Here is an 18805-nt window from a genome sequence, read left to right as displayed (position 1 = left end):
GAGATGTTTCTGCTACATTAAATCAATCTGAAAAAAAGCCAAATCAACCATAACTCTTAAATGATGCATGGCAAGGTATTTCTTTAATTAGCCATAAACTTAATTGATTAGTCTTCTCTAGAAGAGGAATGGGAAATGGAAAACACACACACACACACAAACACACACACACTGGTGGAAAGCAACCTCGTAAACCTTTGAATGAAAGGGACTGTCTCCTTTTGATAAGTGCCAAATTAATCTTCATAAATGGCCATAATTACTAGAGATTGGGCCTCTGCCAAGTCCCTCCATATTAAAAAAAGAGTGAAATTATGCAATTGATTGTATCCACCGTCGTCTCTCTGGAGTATTCAGACAAGCTTTGACCCTGGCGACAAAAACGAGGCAGGTAACAAAGGAACTGAAATGTTCATGTCGAGGAGTGTGTTGCATGTATTAAAGCTTTGCTCTTTGTTTATACACCGCCTCCCAACTACCAGAGGACCTTCAGAGTGGCAATATACTCTTTTCTGCAGGGGGAGCTGGTGAGCCCATCAGAAGAGCGGAGGGGAAATTTAATTTGGATACCGATGACATGCTAGCAGTCAGATAGTGGCTATCAGAGAGTGCAGGCAGGGATTGTCTGTGGGTTGGACAATTTACTGTGGGTTGGAGATTTATGATTAGAACCAGGAAATAGAGCTAGGGTCCTGTGATTAGTGATGGGGATTACAGCTAGGGATCTGGGAGTAGACCCAGGATTAGAGATAGGGATTGGGGATTAGAGATAGGCATTTAGGGATTAGAGAGAAGGACCTAGGATTAGAAATAATTTAGGATTAGAAATAGGAACCTGGGATTAGGGATGTGGATTACAGCTACACATTCTGGGAGAAGAGAGGGGCCTAGGATTGGAGCTAGGGATTGGGGATTAGAGATAGGCATTTGGGGATTTGAGATAAGAGATTTAGGATTAGAAATAGGAACCTGGGTGTCACGGCCACCCAGGACGGGTCCCAGCTCACCAGAGACCTCACTCCGTTGCAGTTTATTTACAGGAAAAGTTTATTGAAGATTTCTGCTTCTCGTACAGTTCAGCATTGTGGCCGTACGTCTGTCACGTTAGACCGCTGAAGTCCCCTCTGACTCCTCCCCTCTTCCACACCAACTTAATAGCCTGGCTCTAGACCACCTCTTCCTCTCCTTTCTTTTCCGCAGGGTCTTCCTGCCCCCCTGGGTTCCCTCTCTCCGTGACTCGCCTGAGGCTGAATCCTCTGCCGCCTCTTCCCCCCTCCTTCTGGCTTTAGGGCCGGGCTCCTCCCCTGAGCTCTCTCCACTTCCGCGCGCCTCTACGTTTGAACTTGGCGCGCGTACGTTGCTGCTGACCTTTCTTTCGACCGCTACACCACCCCTTGTTCTGCTCTCCACCCTTTCCGGCTGAACACCTTGCTCCAACCCCCTTTCTCTGTTCTCTCCTAATCCTGCTCCCTCCGAGAGGCTGACGACTCCACCCCCTTTACTCCGTTCCGGCTGAGACGCCTCTTGCTGCGTCTGTCTTCCACTGGGCTCCTCTCCGCTTCTCCCTTCTCCTCCCTTTTGCTTGATTAAGGTAACCCCCTTTTGAGAATCCTCTGACTCGCTGCTCAGACTCGTGGATTCCCTCAGAATTCCGTCATCTTCTTCCTCATCCTTCTGCCCCTCCTCCCACTCGCTCTCCGTCTCCTCTGTCATCTCCTCCTCTCTCCCAGAAACCCTGACACTGGGATTTGAGACAGGGACCTGGGATTAGTGATGGGGATTACAACCTTTGCTGTGGGAATAAAGGGAGAAATTTATCCACTCACACACCTATAATAGCACTCACGTTCCCCAGCACCCATTTTACGTGAGGGTTTCTGTCCCCAGGACTTGTGCTTCATCTTGGCCTCCCTGTAAAATCTACATTTGTTGCCTCTGGCCTCACCCGCCACTGCCGTATGGCCCTTGGAAACCTTCCCAAAAGGAAACGTGACTCTCAGGTTGAAAAAAGTTCCCCATCCCTGTACAGGAATTATAAAGTATTAACATATAGAACAGGCTTCCTCAGCCTTGGCCCTCCAGATGTTTTTGGCCTACAACTCCCATGATCCCTAGCTAGCAGGACCAGTGGTCAGGGATGATGGGAATTGTAGTCTCAAAACATCTGGAGGACTGAGGTTGAGGAAACCTGATATAGAACCTGGATTATTCCTGCTTTAGGGCCTCGTTTTTCTCGGGCATCATGCCAGGCAGTTCTGAACAAGTCCAGCAAGTTTTTCCTTTGGGTCTGGTCCAACAGATCGTCTTCTTTTGTCTGTATGGATCTCAGCAAACTTGTAAAGCCACAATGCGCCTTCTTGGTATTCAACAGCAGAAGGGGGACCATCAAAGACTACAGAGAACAGAATACCTGCAGCATACTTTTTTTATTCAGCCTAGAACACAGGTTCCCCGCACACGGGCTTTTGTAAACATTTCCAAATGAAGGTACTTAAATTATAGAAAACCAAAGGCGCCTTTTCCATTCCAATGTTTGAATACTCTTAAAAATTAATCACCTCCCCACCAAAAATAAAAAAGTTGGAAAACCATTTGTTATTAGATGAAGCTGACACCCACTTGCCAGAAATCTGCAATTTCTGTGCAAAATATTGCTTTTTATGTGGTTGAAAATCAGGCCCTGTGAGAAATAGAGAACATTTGAGCGAGGTACACGCAAGATGAAATATAAAGGCTCTTCCTTTCATTAGGTTAATTAAGAAGGCTAGGAAAATGACTGAGGAAACCCAACTGTTTCTATGGTACACCCCTCTGCTGAGAAGCTCAAGGCAGATTTACGTCAGGGGTGGAGAACCTGCGGCCCTTAAGGTTGTTTGGGGCTACATCTCCTATCATCCCTGACCACTGCTCAAGCTGGCTGAGGCTGATGGGACCTGGGTGTCCAACTTCAGGAAGGTCGAATGTTCCCTCTTCCTGATTTATATACAAGAGCCTTGTCCTCCACAAGATGGGGTTTTAATGGAGAACCTGTTTGGCTAGCAGTCAATGTAGATTCTTGGGCCTTGTTTTGGCACACAGATTGCCAAGGTCCTACCACAAACAACTTCCATCCATCTTGGGCCTCCATTACAAATTGGCTGTGCCCTTCAGAATGTCCATCCAACCTAGCTCAAAATTACACTTTCAAATACTTTTAGTTTCTACTCCCTTCCGCGCCATCAGCTTTTAAATGGGAAAGTGACCTAAAAATGAGGTAACAGCAACAGATTTGCTTATTCACAGCACACAATATATCCCAAACACTTGAGTACATTTCAACTCCTACCTAAGAAAGAAAAGGATAAATTCTCAAGGCGTGAGGCAACAGAAAAGAAGGGGAAAGGAAAGACTCTGATACCAGCTCAGCTTCCCGCCACGAAATGATTTAACGGATAGAAATGAGACAGTAACAGAAGGACCACCATGTTGCACAGCGAGGCCTGTTCATTACAGTAGTTTCGTAACTTTTGCCGCGGAAAATACCACGTAGGTTGAAGTTGCTTCCCTTTTTGGACAACACAGGAGTAAAAAAAATTCCACACCGCTTCATTCCCATATAACCAACACCACCAACAGAGACCTCTCACCCCCATCCACACCGACACTTCCGTTTTAAGAAAGGAGAACATTAATTTCTGGGGAAATGGATAAGCAAGGCAAGCAACCTTCTTTTGCTCATTTCCTTCAAAGTCATTCTTCAAAGAAATTAAACGTCTCCTTAGTAGGCAGTCATTCATCGCTTCTGTATCCAAAGGCTAATCATCCCCAGCTTCAACAGACTGAAGGAAACAGCTTCGAATAAGTTCGCTGCATCTTCTGTGCATCTTCTGTGCCCGAGGGTAACACAGTTGAAAAACAGAGCTTGGGCCATGTCTCTGGGCAGCGGGCAAGACAAGGCCATCTTGCTAGCACAAGGTACTTACCTACTTTTACAGGGGAAGGAACAAAGAGGGCTGAGGCAAGAACGCAATGTTAACATGCAAGTTTAAAGAAAATGTTTCCTGGCCACAAATGGCCACTGTATTAGCATTTAAGACCTCAGAGATGGATGGTTCATCTGATGTCAAACGTCGATCATAAAAGCTGCTCTTCCCTTGCAGATGTCAGGTCCGCACACTGGCGGGAGGTCCGCTAGTCCGGGATCTTTGGCGGTCGTATCTGACAGACACAATAAGGAAAAGGAGTAGGGTTGCTCCTTGAATAGCAACCAGCAGAAAAAAGTAATAGTTTAAATGGCACCCATTAATGTTACCTAGAGGGAAAAGAGAGAAAGAGAGAGACAAGGTAAGTTCATGCCGTTACATGAAGTAATTCCATCCCATGTAAACCAGGATTCAAGCCAGTGTTAACTGGAACACAAATGTTTTGCCAAAAGGGAAACACTAATGCTAGCTTTACAGTGAGGTTGGCTGGTTTTCCTGCGGGCAAATCACATCTCATGTCAGGGGTCGGCAAGGCTTACAGGGCATGGGCCGGATCACTCCTGTGGAGATTGTCAGCGGGCCGGACCGGCTCAGTGCTGGAAATCGCTTCTGCGCATGCCCAGATGCCGAAAATCACACCTGGGCAGAAGTGATTTCCAAAGAAAAAATGGTGCAGCCCAAACTATATGAATCAGAACCATGCGGAGATTTCTGGACCGTCCAGGAGCTGGATCCAGAACCCATTTGGGCTGAAACTGGCCTGAGGACCTTAGGTTGCTGACCTCTGTCTTATGTGCATTTAACACCCACGATTCCAAGCGTATGTGCTCCGCTGCCGCTCTATCCCAGCCTTTTTCTTCTGCCTGCATCTCTCTCTGCCTTCTCTGCTTGCTTCCCTCCTCCTCCTTTCCATCAGTCCAAAAACTACACCTGACCAGGCAACTCCTGCCTGGTGAGCCTGCAAGGCTAACAGCTCTGGGAGTGGTGGTGATGCAAGATTTTGAACCCACAAAGATCTCACAAGGCTCTATGCTCCAGGTCCACTTGGGGCCTAAAGCTTCCCCACACCTCTGGCCCTTCCCCTCACTGGCCACCTTATAGAAAGTGGGATGGCTAGCTGTGGAGCGGCTCTCTCCCCCCAATGCAGACTAGGCACGCTCCCCATTTCCACCTATGCAGGGTAGAGGGATGAATAGGTGACAGCTACAAAGGCGGCTGGTCTTCAGTCACTCATGTGGAGAAAGGGAAGACGTGGAAACATGAGGAGGCATCCCTGCAGGGCTCCCTCGCCCCTTGCCAGGAAAAGGCAATTTTAGCTACACACGATTTTCGTACATGCGCATAATCCTTGGACCTGAACCCCTGTGGATGACGCGGGTTGCCTGTATTCTTGGGAGCTGCTTGAGTCTCTAGAGAGCAGCCCATGGGCTAAAATATTTTCTTTCTACAGAAGCTGTCCCTCAATAGGAAACTGTGTTTAGCAGTTTCCTTTTCTTGGAACCGTGTGAAAACTTTCCTGAGATCTTGCTCTTCAATTAAGACACTTCAGTTCACCTGCACAGGGCTTGCACTCAGCTTTCCTTCAAAACTAGGGTTTAGTTTCCTAAATTAGGAAAGCTCATTGAAAATTACGCTTCTGTTAAGGAAACTTTGTTTGCTAATGTTGCATGTCCACACGCAGAGTCCAATAGACCTCAGGAGGACCACCCAACTGGTTCATTATAGTTATTACTTAGAACTGGGCAGGGACCAGGGTGGTGGGGCGTCAGAAAAAATTCTGTACTCATCAATCCTTGTTTGTGCATACATGTCAAGTTGAAATTACTTTAATTACGTAAAACGTAAGATTCAATTAAATGGATTTATAATTACAAGCTCTCGGAAGAGCCCAAAGGGGCTTTTGCACTTGACATGAAAAAACAACAATGCAGAGGCCGAGTCTTTTAAAAGTAGCAATTTCCCTTTTACAGGTCAGGATGTTAACGCCATGAAAAATCTCCATTTTTTAAACTCCAGAAATAATTTAATTGTTTCATGGGGGCTGGGCTGGCACTTGAGTGTTTGTGGGCAAATTAAGTGGTGAGGGGGAGCTAAAGAAACACAGTGATTTGAGCCAACACAGTTAACACTGTGCTGCTGCGGCATGTGGAGGAAATGGGATCAATCAGCCGGGGGAAATGACTCTGCCTGGGATAGTTCTCCTGGCTCTGAGCCTTCTATGAGGTTTCCCCCCCCTTCTCTATCAAACCTTCTCTATACCTCAGAGCAGCTCCACCAATGTCGCAACACAGTGGATGGTGCTGCTTCCTTGGGGGGGGGGGGCGGTGGGATTACCTGGGGGTGGTGCCGGAGATGCCAGTGACTATCAGATTTGGAAAAGCCCCCGGCATCAATGTATCACGTTCACCCATTTTGTTGAATTCATTAACCTAGACAGTTTGGGTTGGATTTTGAATACCGTATTTTTCGCTCTATAAGATGCACCCGACCCTAAGATGCACCTAGTTTTTAGAGGAGGAAAACAAGAAAGGAACGCAAAGCCTCTTGAGCAAAGAGGCAGGAGCGCCCCCGCTGAAATCAAGAGGCTTTGCGTGGCTATCCCAGAAGCCAGAAGAGCAAGAGGGATCGGTGTGCACTGATTCCTCTTGCTCTTCTGGCTTCTGGGATAGCTGCGCAGCCCCTTCAGGGCAGCGGGATGAAGGCTCCCCGCTGCCCTGAAGAGGCTGCGTGCAGCTAAGCCAGAAGCTAGAAAAGTGAGAGGGAGCACTGCGCAGCAATCCCTCTTGCTGTTCTGGCTTCTAGGATAGCTGTGCAGCCTGCATTCGCTCCATAAGATGCACACACATTTCCCCTTACTTTTTAGGAGGAAAAAAGTACGTCTTATAGAGCGAAAAATACGGTAAATGAGCAATTAATTGCTGCTGCTTTGAATTTTACTGTGTTATCATGTTCCTTGTGCAATCCGCTAATCTAAACAATGCTTTTTATACAGCAGGGGGCTCTGGGACTGAGTTTATGGGGCGAATGGCCCCCCGAAATCTGGGAACCGCTGTTGTACTGTAAGAGGAACCCTGCTGGCTCAGACCAAAGGCCCGTCCAGGCCAACACCTTGCTTTCCACAGTCTCCAACCAGGTGTCTCCCAGGAAGTCCCTGCCACGGCCCTGGAGTGAGGCTCGTCGGCTTCAGGGGATAAAGGCACTGCCATCCTCTAGCTCAGAGGACTCCATGGCTGAAGGCCCAGGGAAAACTGAGGCTCTCCATACTCCATTGCAGCAGAAGGAGATGTCTGGAAATGTTCAGGTGCCTCTGAGCAGAGCAGCATCTTACAGTGGAGGTGGTGCTAACTATTAGGCTGCCCCGATGTTATTACTGCTACTATATAAGGGCTTGGGCTTCAGTGTGTTCCTTGCTGGAGCAACTGCAAAGCTCTGGATTTTCCAGAGGACACACTGAGCCTTGCCTTCAGCTTTGTGTCCAGTCTGAATCCTCACTTGCCTTGCCTTCCCCTTGAACCGTGTCTCACTTTGCCTTGTCTTACAGTCTGCTTGGGCCTTGCCTTGCTGCACTGCAAAGCACAACAGCGCCCCCAGCTGGAAGGCTGTTGCTGTTGCCCCCATCCCATGCAATTGGCATCAGGACCACAATCCCTCAAGGACCGCCTTGCCCCATTTGAACCGACCCGGACCCTGTGATCATCAACAGAGGCCCCCCTTCTTCGTGTGCCTCCTCCACGAGAGGTCCGGAGGGTGGCAACGTGAGAATGGGCCTTCTCTGTGGTGGCTCCCCATTTGTGGAATGCTCTCCCCAGGGAGGCTCGCCTGGCACCTGTTAGGATATTGATATTTCATTCCACCTAAACAGATGTGTGGAGCTGTTGTATGTCACATGCCTGTTTACATTCCAGCACAGCTTGCTGGGAACTTCAGTTTGTGTATAGCTTTTGCTTTATGCTTCTTGCTTGGACATGAAGGAGAGCAGACATGTTTTCTTTGTCTTGATCTATGCTGAATATGTCAAGAATGTATAACCTGCTGTTGAAATGGAATACACTAGATGAGACAGTTAAACCAGCTATGATTAAGTGGGCACAAGACATTGGTCATGATATTATGTTTGCTGACTGGGAACAGTTATGGACCACCGGTATAAAATTTACGGCATGTAATGCCTTAAGAGAAAATATTATGAAAATGATTTACAGGTGGTACATGACCCCAGTCAAGCTTGCAAAAATTTATCATCTGCCCAATAATAAATGTTGGAAATGTAATGAGACTGAAGGTACCTTCTACCACCTTTGGTGGACTTGCCAGAGGATTAAGGCCTTCTGGGAAATGATTTATAACAAAATTAAGAAGGTGCTTAAATGTACTTTTCATAAGAAACCAGAGGCATTTCTCCTGGGCATAGTCGGCCAACTGGTGCCTAAGAAGGACAGGACGTTTTTTATGTATGCTACCACAGCAGCAAGGATTCTTTTAGCAAAGTATTGGAAGACACAAGAACTACCCACACTGGAAGAATGGCAGTCGAAGGTGATTGACTACATGGGACTTGCGGAGATGACCGGCAGAATCCGTGACCAAGAAAAAGAGACGGTGGAAGAAGATTGGAAGAAATTTAAAGTATATCTTAAGAACTGTTGTAAAATTGAAGAGTGCTAAAATGTCAAGGGAAAAGAAAATATTGAATTATAGCTACAATTGATTAAGTATGAGAAGAAGCTAAAAAAGAAAATAAGTAATTAGATAATTGGTGTAAGGAGTTGTTGAAAAAATCTCAAAATAGGGATGCAGAAAAGGAGAGGTAAGGGGAAGTCTGGGAAGTAAGGTTTATGAAAATGAGGTTTGAAATTATACATGTTTATATGTTTTGTTTGTTTATGTATGGTGTCTTGTTTTGTCTTTAAATCTGTGTTGAAAAAACCAATAAAAAATTATATATATATTAAAAAATGATCTATGCTGAATAAACTGCTTGTAAATATGCTTTACATATGCCTCTGTCTGCCCTTCGTCGTGAAGTTTGTTTTATCTGCTGGCTTGCGTGCTCAGCTTCTGAAAGGCCTCTGAAGCTCTGAGTTGCTGATTGATGCAGAACCAAGGACTGGAGGTCAACTGGCAACCGGCCGGTGAGCTGGAGCCAGCTGGGGCAAGGTGGTCCTTGAGGGATTGTGGTCCTGATGCCAATTGCCCCTGTTCCCTTGGATGCATCACAACAGCACCTTCATTACATATCTTTAGGCGCATGGTGTCCTGTGACATAAACAGCAGGAGGTCAGACAAGACTCTCCTGCTGGTCTTTGTTCACAACCCTGCAGGTAGGAACAGAGCCATTGTAGCTCAGTGCTACTGAGATCCATCCAGCAGGGTCAGTCCAGAAGGATATTATAGCCAGTGGTTCTGAAGGTCACTGAGAGATTGAGCGACAGCAGCAGCAGCATAGCACTCCTCCTGTCCTTCCATCTTGGACTACCTGGACTACTGCAATGTGCTCTACATGGGGCTACCTTTGAAGGTGACCCGGAAACTGCAACTAATCCAGAATGCGGCATACAACTATACAACACCGGTTCTGAAAGACCTACATTGGCTCCCAGTACGTTTTGGAGCACAAATCAAAGTATTGGTGCTGACCTTTAAAGCCCTAAACAGCCTCGGCTCAGTATACCTGAAGGAGCGTCTCCACCCCCATCGTTCTGCCCGGACACTGAGGTCCAGCGCTGAGGGCCTTCTGGCAGTCCTCTCACTGCAAGAAGTGAGGTTATGGGGAACCAGGCAGAGGGCCTTCTCGGTAATGGTGCTTCCCTTGTGGAACGCCCTCCCTTCAGATGTCAGGAAAATAAACTATCTGACTTTTGGAAGGCAGCCCTGTATCAGGAAGTTTTTAATGTTTGATGTTTTATCGTGTTTTTAATATTCTGTTGGGAGCTGCCCAGAGTGGCTGGGAAAACCCGGTCAGATGGGCGGGGTATGTATGCATAAATAAATAAATAAATAAATAAATAAATAAATAAATAAATATAATAATAAAGTTCATCCATTAGAATGACAGAGGCTGATTTGGCCCCCAACCCGGCCTGAACCCAGGGCTAGTATGGATTCAGATAGTCCGTCTCATCTGGCAATATCTGAAGCTATTTCCTCACAACCCTCTCAGTCGTCTTTCACCAGGAAGGAAGGAAGGAGGGATCTGCAACCAGAAGATAGTAGTTAGAATCCCTTGGATGGTCTATAACCAGCTACTTTGCTCAGAGGGCACCAAAATAAAGGAGAACCGCGGTGTCAACTGCTTTGCTCAGCGAACAATTTCTCCAGAGCAGCCTCTAACAGCATTCTAAAGATAGTAACGAACGAACCAGCATTGTTATACGGGGGTGGGGGGTGGAATTATTACAGGGTTGTTTCGGAATTTCTGTGTAATCGTTGCTCAGCTTTTAAAATGCCTCCTCTGGAGAAGGTTGCCAGTGAAAATTGCAGCTTAGAAAAAACAGCCGTGCCTAAGATAGGAAAGTTTTTAAAATTAACAGCATGCGGCAGCTTTAGGAATAAGTACTCTGCTTTCTTTTTCTCTAACATGCTGGAACATAAACAAACAAACAAACAAACACATAAATAACTTACCCAAATCTGTGTGATTACTCATCCAGCCAATCGCTGTAATAGACACCAAAGCCAGAAGTCCTGATCCAACAAAAGACCCAATTCCGGAAAAAAAGAAAAAGAGACCCATAATAGCACTCTGCATAGATTTGGGAGCAGCAGAATATGCAAATTCCAGACCTGGAACAAAAGAACGAAGGGGGAGAGGAATTAAGGCGAATTCTATCCATTATTTTGGGCAACATTTTTTTCACGAGTATAAAGGCCATGAAGACACAGGCTCAAAACCTGTGGACCCACAATTATTATTCATCACACATTATCTGTAATGTTTATGGCACATTCTAAGACAGTGAGCGAGAGATATAATTACAGGTTTATTTGTTTCAGCCCCAGCAAACATGGCCAACAACCAGGGGTGATTGGAGTTGTAGTTCAGTAAGCATCTGGAAGGTCAAAGGTTCTCCACACCTGATTTAAATCCTAAAAGGCTACTGTGAAGCGTGTTAAACACTATGCTATAGAATGTAAAACTTAAGGACCAAAACCCTTTGGTTTAAGGGTTTAAATCTCACATATTTACTCATGTGCCAAAAGCATGGAAGGGATAAGTTAAGGCAACTGCCTTAACTGCCATGTAGACACTGCTTTGACACACACTTACAAATCAGCCTCTGTGCACCTATGTCCCTTCCTTTGCATGAAAGAATGCTTCTTGTGATATGCAGAATCCACAGTCCTCCATAGAGGCTTTTAAAACATCTGCCTGACCTTACGTCAGCCCCGAACCCCAACATTTGTTCAACTTAGGGGGTGTTTTTTTAGGGGAGGCTCATGCCATTGTTTCTGACAACTGGGCATACTTGCTGGAGAAGCTGAGAGTCCAACGGCATCTTGGAAGGACGCAGATTCCCCATCACTGCTCTGCAACTGCAGCAAGATTATCCAGGTGCCTCTGACTTTGCAAACAGGATTGCAGACTAAAGGCGATGCCTGCATTTCTGAAAGCCTCTGAAGTTGAGCTCGTATTGCTGGATAAAAGACTGCTATAAACAGAGCCTGGTTTCTACTCCGTACGAAATCTGGGCTCTTTGTGCAAAGGAAAGGACACGTGCGTTTCAAAGCAAGGAATGTGTCATAATTGCTGCAATTCAACTTATTATGCAAATTGAAGGGCTTAACGGAACAGCGGAATGGAGAGCCCCATCAAAACATTCAGCACTCCGCCACTCTCCCAGAATATCCAACCAGTGTTCGACAATCTGCCACTCTCCCAGAATATCTGACTCCCATCTCTGAGGTGCTGAGCTTCTCATTATGTGCCTTTTAGCTCAGATAACCACCAGAAGATTGAAACAAAAGCTTTGTAGAGCAACTGGAAGAGGGGTGGACAAATGTCAAAAAGCAATTAAGAGCGGCAGGGAGACTCCAGTTCAAACACAAACTCTTGCGTTTTATCCCAACACTCGGGCTGCAGAGGATTTTGAAAGTGGAAGCATGTTGCATGCTGGAAGAAAACTTAAAATAACTACGCAGGCTGCCAGACAATTTTCCAAGCACAATTCAAAAGCACTGGTGCCTACTTTTAAAATCCACCCTGCAAAAAGGTGGGCCAAGCTTTATATTTCTGGGTTCGGCATTAGGGAGAAGTTTCTGATTCTAAGAGCTGTTTGACAGTGGGACGGGCTCCCTCGGAAGGTGGACTCTCATTTGTTTGAGGTTTTTATACAGAGGTGGGATGACCATACACCGGTGATTCTTTAGCTGCGATTCCTGCATTTCAGGGAATTGGACGAGATGACCCCAGGGGGTCATTTCGAGTTTAATAGTTACAGTCATACCTCGGGTTACAGCCGCTTCAGGTTGTGTTTTTTTGGGTTACGGACCGCCGAAACCCGGAAGTACCGGAACAGGTTACTTCTGGGTTTCGGGGGTCATGCATGTGCAGAAGCGCTAAATTGTGCTTTGCGCATGTGCAGAAGTGCCGAATTGCAATCCGCGCGTGCGCGACACCCAAAACCTGGAAGTAACCTGCACGGATCACGTTCGCAACCCGAGCGTCCACTGTATTTGATTCTATATGCTTCTTTAACAGAACCTCAAGCTCCATCACCAACAACATAGGAAACTGCCCGATACTGAGTCAGACCATTGTTTCCATTTGGCTCAGTACGGCCAGGAAATTCCTTGTGTTGCAAAAACAGAAAACTCCAAACAACCACAAGCAACACGCGGCTAATAATGATCTAACAAAATATTATTAACATTATATTGTTTCACACTTCATAAGCAGAAAATATGTCATCCTTGCATAAAGTCGCAAGTAATCAGAGTCGAATAAATGTTCCATGCACAGAATCAGAAAGCGGGATCAGTCAGTATCAAAACAGGCTGAGATGAAGGCAAATTGTCTTTCAACAGTCAAAATCCTGCAGAAGTGCGGTGATGAGGGCTCCAAGTGTAGAACAGTTTTTCCGGATAACGAACTGTTTCAATAATGATTCTTCATCAGCAAATAAGTTGCCCCTACGCTGTGGGTTAAACCACAGAGCCTAGGACTTGCTGATCAGAAAGTCGGCGGTTCGAATCCCCGTGACGGGGTGAGCTCCCATTGCTTTGTCCCAGCTCCTGCCAACCTAGCAGTTCAAAAGCACATCAAAGTGCAAGTAGATAAATAGGTACCGCTCTGGCGGGAAGGTAAACGGTGTTTCCGTGCGCTGCTCTGGTTCGCCAGAAGTGGCTTAGTCATGCTGGCCACATGACCCAGAAGCTGTACGCCGGCTCCCTCGGCCAATAAAGCAAGATGAGTGCTGCAACCCCAGAGTCGGTCACAACTGGACCTAATGGTCAGGGGTCCCTTTACCTTTACAGGTACTTCAAATAGCAATGGATCAGCAATCACTTAACAGTGTAGTAAGCTGAGGGGATGGTTCAGAGAGAGACCGGCTTTAAAAGGGATTTAGACAAAGTCATGGAGCGTAAGGCTATCGGTGGCCACTAGTCTCAATCGCTGTCTTCTGCTTCCGCCGTGGGAGGCAGTATGCCTCTGAATGCCAGTTGCTGGGAACCACAACTGGAGAGGAAGTTGTTGCACCCAGATCTAAATTAAGGAAGGCCCTGCAACATCTACTTCGTCTCACATATAAAGATGATCCAGCACTGAAGATGGGAAGGTGTACCATGAGAACAGATTGGGCCACATGCTCCCTGCGGACTCATTGTGCAGTGCCGAATGCCAGTTTTAGAGCATTGAAGAAGAAGAAGAAGAAGAAGAAGAAGAAGAAGAGGAGGAGGAGTTTGGATTTGATATCCCGCTTTATCACTACCCGAAGGAGTCTCAAAGCGGCTCATATTCTCCTTTCCCTTCCTCCCCCACAACACTCTGTGAGGTGAGTGGGGCTGAGAGACTTCAAAGAAGTGTGACTAGTCCAAGGTCACCCAGCAGCTGCATGTGGAGGAGCGGAGATGCGAACCCGGTTCCCCAGATTACAAGACTACGATCTTAACCACTACACCACACTGGCTCTCAATGACAAGCTTGCAATGACAAGCTTGAGATCTGGTTCCTTCCCATTTATTATGGCTCATCAGGTGCAGAGGGCAGTCAGGAAATAGCAAGAGGTCTGTTGTGAATGGCAAAGTGGCAAACCAGCTGCCTAAGCAACAGCGCCATCTCCACTTGAGATTCTCAGCAACCGGTATCCAGCGGTTTACTTTCTTCAGCCCTGCATCGCCATTACGGTTCGTAGTCCCCACCCACTAATAATAATAATAATAATAATAATAATAATAATACTAATAATAATAATAATTTATTTATTATTATTATAATTTATTTATTATTTGTACCCTGAGCATCTGGCTGGGTTTCCCCAGCCACTCTGGGCGGCTTCCAACAAAGATTAAAACTACATTAAAATGTCACACATTGAAAACTTCCTTGAACAGGGCTGCCTTCAGATGTCTTCTAATTGTCAGGTAGTTGTTTATCTCTTTGTCATCTGGTGGGAGTGCATTCCACAGAAGGCCCTCTGCCTGGTTCCCTGTAACTTGGCTTCTCGCAGTGAGGGAACCGCCAGAAGGCCCTCAGAGCTGGACCTCAGTGTCCGGGCAGAATGATGGGGGTGGAGATGCTCCTTCAGATATACTGGGCTGAGGCCGTTTAGGGCTTTCAAGGTCAGCACCAACACTTTGAACTGTGCTCGGAAACGTACTGGGAGCCCATGTAGGTCTTTTAAGACTGGTGTTATGTGGTCTTGGCGGCCGCTCCCAGTCACCAGTCTAGCTGCCGCATTCTGGATTAGTTGTAGTTTCCGGGTCACCTTCAAAGGTAGCCCCACATAGAGCGCATTGCAGTAGTCCAAGTGGGAGATAGCCAGAGCATGTACCACTCTGGCCAGACAGTCCATGGGCAGGTAGGGTCTCAGCCTGCGTACCAGGTGGAGCTGGTAGACAGCTGCCCTGGATACAGGACAGCTGTGAGCAAGGGCATTAAGATGAGCAAACAAAACCTGGTTGTTTTTTTCTCACAGGCTGATGGTGCTCAGATTGTGGTAACACAAAGGTGGGCTTTTCCATCCCTGCAAAATGCCTCCAGGCTGAAAGACGACAGGCCCATCAGTATTGGCATTTGTCGGCTCTTGAAGACACACCAGTTTAGGCAAGGCTTCCTCTGAACTTGACCTTCCCAATTACTTATTTTATTTATTTATTTTCCTTATAATTTTTATTAGTTTTTCCTTTTATAACACGACAAATCCAACCTTGCAATAACAAAGAAATATACTCTTTGCTTTGCTGACTTCCCTCTGTCCCTTCCCTCTTTTTTTTTTTTTTTAATTTTCAGATCTTTGTATCACATTTTAAATTATCAATTTCTGACCTTAATATCCTTGTAGTCAACTCTATCTCTTTGGTCTGAAAAGTTTATCGTTCCTGGATTTATTTCAGTCTCGCTAGTGTCTTCACATTTCTACAATAATTGTTCATATACCAAATAAATTTACTCCAGTCTCTTTGAAATTTGCGACCAAAGACCCAATTACTTATTTTAATCACACTTTTAACTGTTCAATTGCTAAGCCTTTTAACAACCTTGTTTCGTTGCAAATTTTAATCACAGATATTTTAATTTTCTACTTGGAACTGTACCATTGTGTATTTTCATTATTATGGATTTTATAGTGGCTTTAAAAAAAAACAACAAACAAACAGGGAGGCATATATTTTCTTTTCCCTCCCTTCATTTCACCCTCACAACCCCTTAAGGTAGGCTAGGCTGAGAGACAGTGGCTAGTCCACAGTCAACCTGACCCTTTCAGTATGGATTGTGGGATAACATGAACAAATTGTGAGGCCCTTGAAGGACAATTCTCGCTTAAAACAGAACCAAATGTTTATCCAGAAACAACTATAAAAAGACACCTGGTATAACTCTGCAGCGTAATATACCCACCACATTGAACAGGGCCTCTTTGAGTTTTTCTAAGCAGAAATATAAAAAAGTATAAATATAAAAAAGCAAAACGACAGGGGCTGAAATTCCTGAGGACAGAACAGTTTTTTCCCACATTTTCATTCTGCCGTGAAGAGGATCTAAAATCCTGCCACCTAGTGGCTTCACTGTGGAACTACTGAGAGAAAAAGTTAACTTTTACAAGTTTCTGCCAGTATTCCGTCCCGGAAGCAAATGAAGTGGCTTTTCTTCAGATGAAGCACCCAAGGAATTTTTAGGGAAACCAAAATGCAATTCCATTGGCCGCATCTGGGGAAATGGATAGGTAGGGAGACATTCTCCTGGCCTTGAAATGTATTATTAATACCGCAATGGCCACTGTATGTGTTTATAGAAGTTAGCCTAATGCTACAAAACTTTACATTAATTGCTCTGGCTGCTTTTGCCCCTGGCCCTGCCCAATGGCTGCCATGTGGCCCCCGGAAGGTCACCCAGTAAGGAAAATGGCCCTCTGACTGAAAAAAGGTTCCAAAGCCCTGATTTACACCGTTGCAGCCTGAAGCCTAGTGCAGATGGGTCCATCTACATTGCCAGATCTGCAGAGCTGTCCCTCCAAAGCCTGCTCAAAACAACACCCTGAGGTGTTGTCCTAAAAAGTCGTCTCCTAAAAAGGCGGACCATGAAGAGCTTTGGGGCATGCGAGTAATGAGTTCCTGTGGCCACCAAGTTCATATCTGCTTTGATAATAAAGATTGTGCAAGGAGGTAACATGGCAGAGTATAAAAATCAAGATACACGTGGCAGAAAGCCCCAAAAGCTGTCTTCTCTCCGTCCCCCTGGGGTGAAGAAGTGCACTGATACCAAACTTGGCTCACAAGGGATGGGGAAGACAATAATCTGACTTGCTGGAGTCCCCAATACAGTTGGATGGCACCCTGTACGCCTCCGTCCAGCAACCCCTGCAGCCAAGCTGGTGCCAAACATTTTGCTACGCTTTCCTTTGGACAATAAGGCTGGGGGGGCGGGTCTTGTTATTCAGGCAGCCCAGGACCTCCAGATATACCCCCCCAGGCGGTCACTCCCCCCCCTGGGAGTTCACTTTAGTGCTGCTATTGCAGCGGTTTGACTTCGCCCCCGGTGGCGTACTCCATTGAGATGGATGCCAAAGTTTTAATTCTATCAAGGTTGAGCTGCTTGTTGTTTAAGTTTTTAGCAATTATTGCTTTTATCTGGTTTTATCCTGTCAGTGGAAAAGGTGGGGGTATAAAGGTATCATAATAATAAATTAAGTTTGTTTTTTTTAATGCATATAACGAAGGCAGCCTTGTATCAGGTGTTATCTTGGCTTGGGCCGGAGGGTGGATGATGCCCTGTTGCCCCACGCTCCTGGGCTGCTTCCTGGGGGGAGCCTCCCAAGAGCTGTCAAAAAGAACGGGGAAGGGGGGAATGCTGTCGGCAACGCGGTGCAGCTCCCCCCAGGAAGCATCCCAGGAATGTGGGGCAATGGCGCGCAGCTCGCCCGCGACTCCCAAGCTGTCAAAATGAAGGAGGAAGAGGAGATTCCTGTTGGCAAAGTGGCGCAACTCCCCCCCCCGGCAGCTCGGGGAAAGCTTGGGAGTCACGGGTGCACGGCGCACCGTTGTCCCACAACCCCAATGGTCCTCCTGGGAAGCTGTTTCAGCAGCACATCATAAGGTCTTGATTATAAGCCGCACTGTAACTTTTCCGGATCAGAATTCAGGGAAGAACTTATAATTGGACCAATACAGTGGTGCCTCGCAAGACAAAAAGAATCTGTTCCGCGAGTCTGTTCGTCTTGCGGTTTTTTCGTCTTGCGAAGCAAGCCCATTAGCGGATTAGCGGATTAGCGCTATTAGCGACTTAGCGGGCTTAGCGGATCAGCTGATAAGCGGCTTAGCGGATCAGCTGTTAAGCGGCTTAGCGGATCAGCTGTTAAGCGGCTTAGCGGATCAGCTGTTAAGCGGCTTAGCTGCTTGGGGAAAAGGGGGGGGAGGAAACCCCCCCGCAGGAACTCGCAAGACATTTTCGTCTTGCGAAGCAAGCCCATAGGAAATTCGTTTTGCGAAGGACCTCCAAAATGGAAAACCCTTTCGTCTAGCGGGTTTTCCGTCTTGCGAGGCATTCGTCTTGCGGGGCACCACTGTATGGTACAGTGGTACCTTGGGATGCGAACGGGATCCGTTCCAGAGCCCCGTTCGCATCCTGAATGGAACATAAGATGAGACGGCGCACCTTGCCGCTTCCATGCATGTGTGTGACGTCATTTTGAGTGTCTGCACATGCACGAGTGGCGAAACCCATGGAGTGCAACCCGAAAGCACTCGAACCTGAAGCACATTCAACCCGAGGTATGACCGTACTTATTTTAAAGGTGAAGATGTACTCAATCAAAGGGACATTGTTTTTATTCATCAACCAAACTAAACTTAAATGTTCAAGATGAACAACTAAACTTTACTTCGGGGGGGGGCTTTAAAAACGAGGCACAGAATATCAATTTTGGGGGGCATTCTTTGTTTTTGGCCCATGGTGATCCTGGTGTTGAGTGTCGAGGGGGAGTAAAAAGGAAGAGAGAGGAGCAGAGAAAAGAGAGCAACAGTTATTAAATTCGACGTCTACGCAAAACAACATGCATGTGAAACGGAGGCACAAAGCTGGAGCTATTTCTTGCTTTGCTTTTGCTAATGAGCCCTGAATGTGTGTGAAACAGACCAGAAAATGAGATTTTACGGCCACGCTCCCTCCTCCCGTTTGTGCATTCCAC

At 46.4% G+C, this 18805-nt stretch overlaps 1 protein-coding gene across 2 annotated transcripts in view; it reads right to left on the bottom strand.

Moving 5' to 3' along the window:
- Positions 1-2393: 2393 nt before the first annotated feature.
- The window catches only part of SLC15A4 (solute carrier family 15 member 4), a 54667-nt gene continuing 38255 nt past the window's right edge, over positions 2394-18805 (bottom strand). For both annotated transcript variants that reach the window (XM_081893367.1, XM_081893366.1), the window contains exons 7-8: positions 10587-10745; positions 2394-4291 (exon numbers count right to left, since the gene is read on the bottom strand). In XM_081893367.1, the coding sequence (XP_081749493.1) occupies positions 4143-4291; positions 10587-10745 (308 nt within the window). In that variant the 3' untranslated portion in view covers positions 2394-4142. The remainder of the gene's footprint in view (positions 4292-10586; positions 10746-18805) is intronic.

The sequence above is a fragment of the Podarcis melisellensis genome (genome assembly GCF_964234715.1).
Source record: "Podarcis melisellensis genome assembly, chromosome: 16".
NCBI classification, from domain to species: domain Eukaryota; kingdom Metazoa; phylum Chordata; class Lepidosauria; order Squamata; family Lacertidae; genus Podarcis; species Podarcis melisellensis.
The sequence above is the reverse complement of the archived record's forward strand: the minus strand, read 5'-3'. Positions and strand labels throughout refer to the sequence as shown.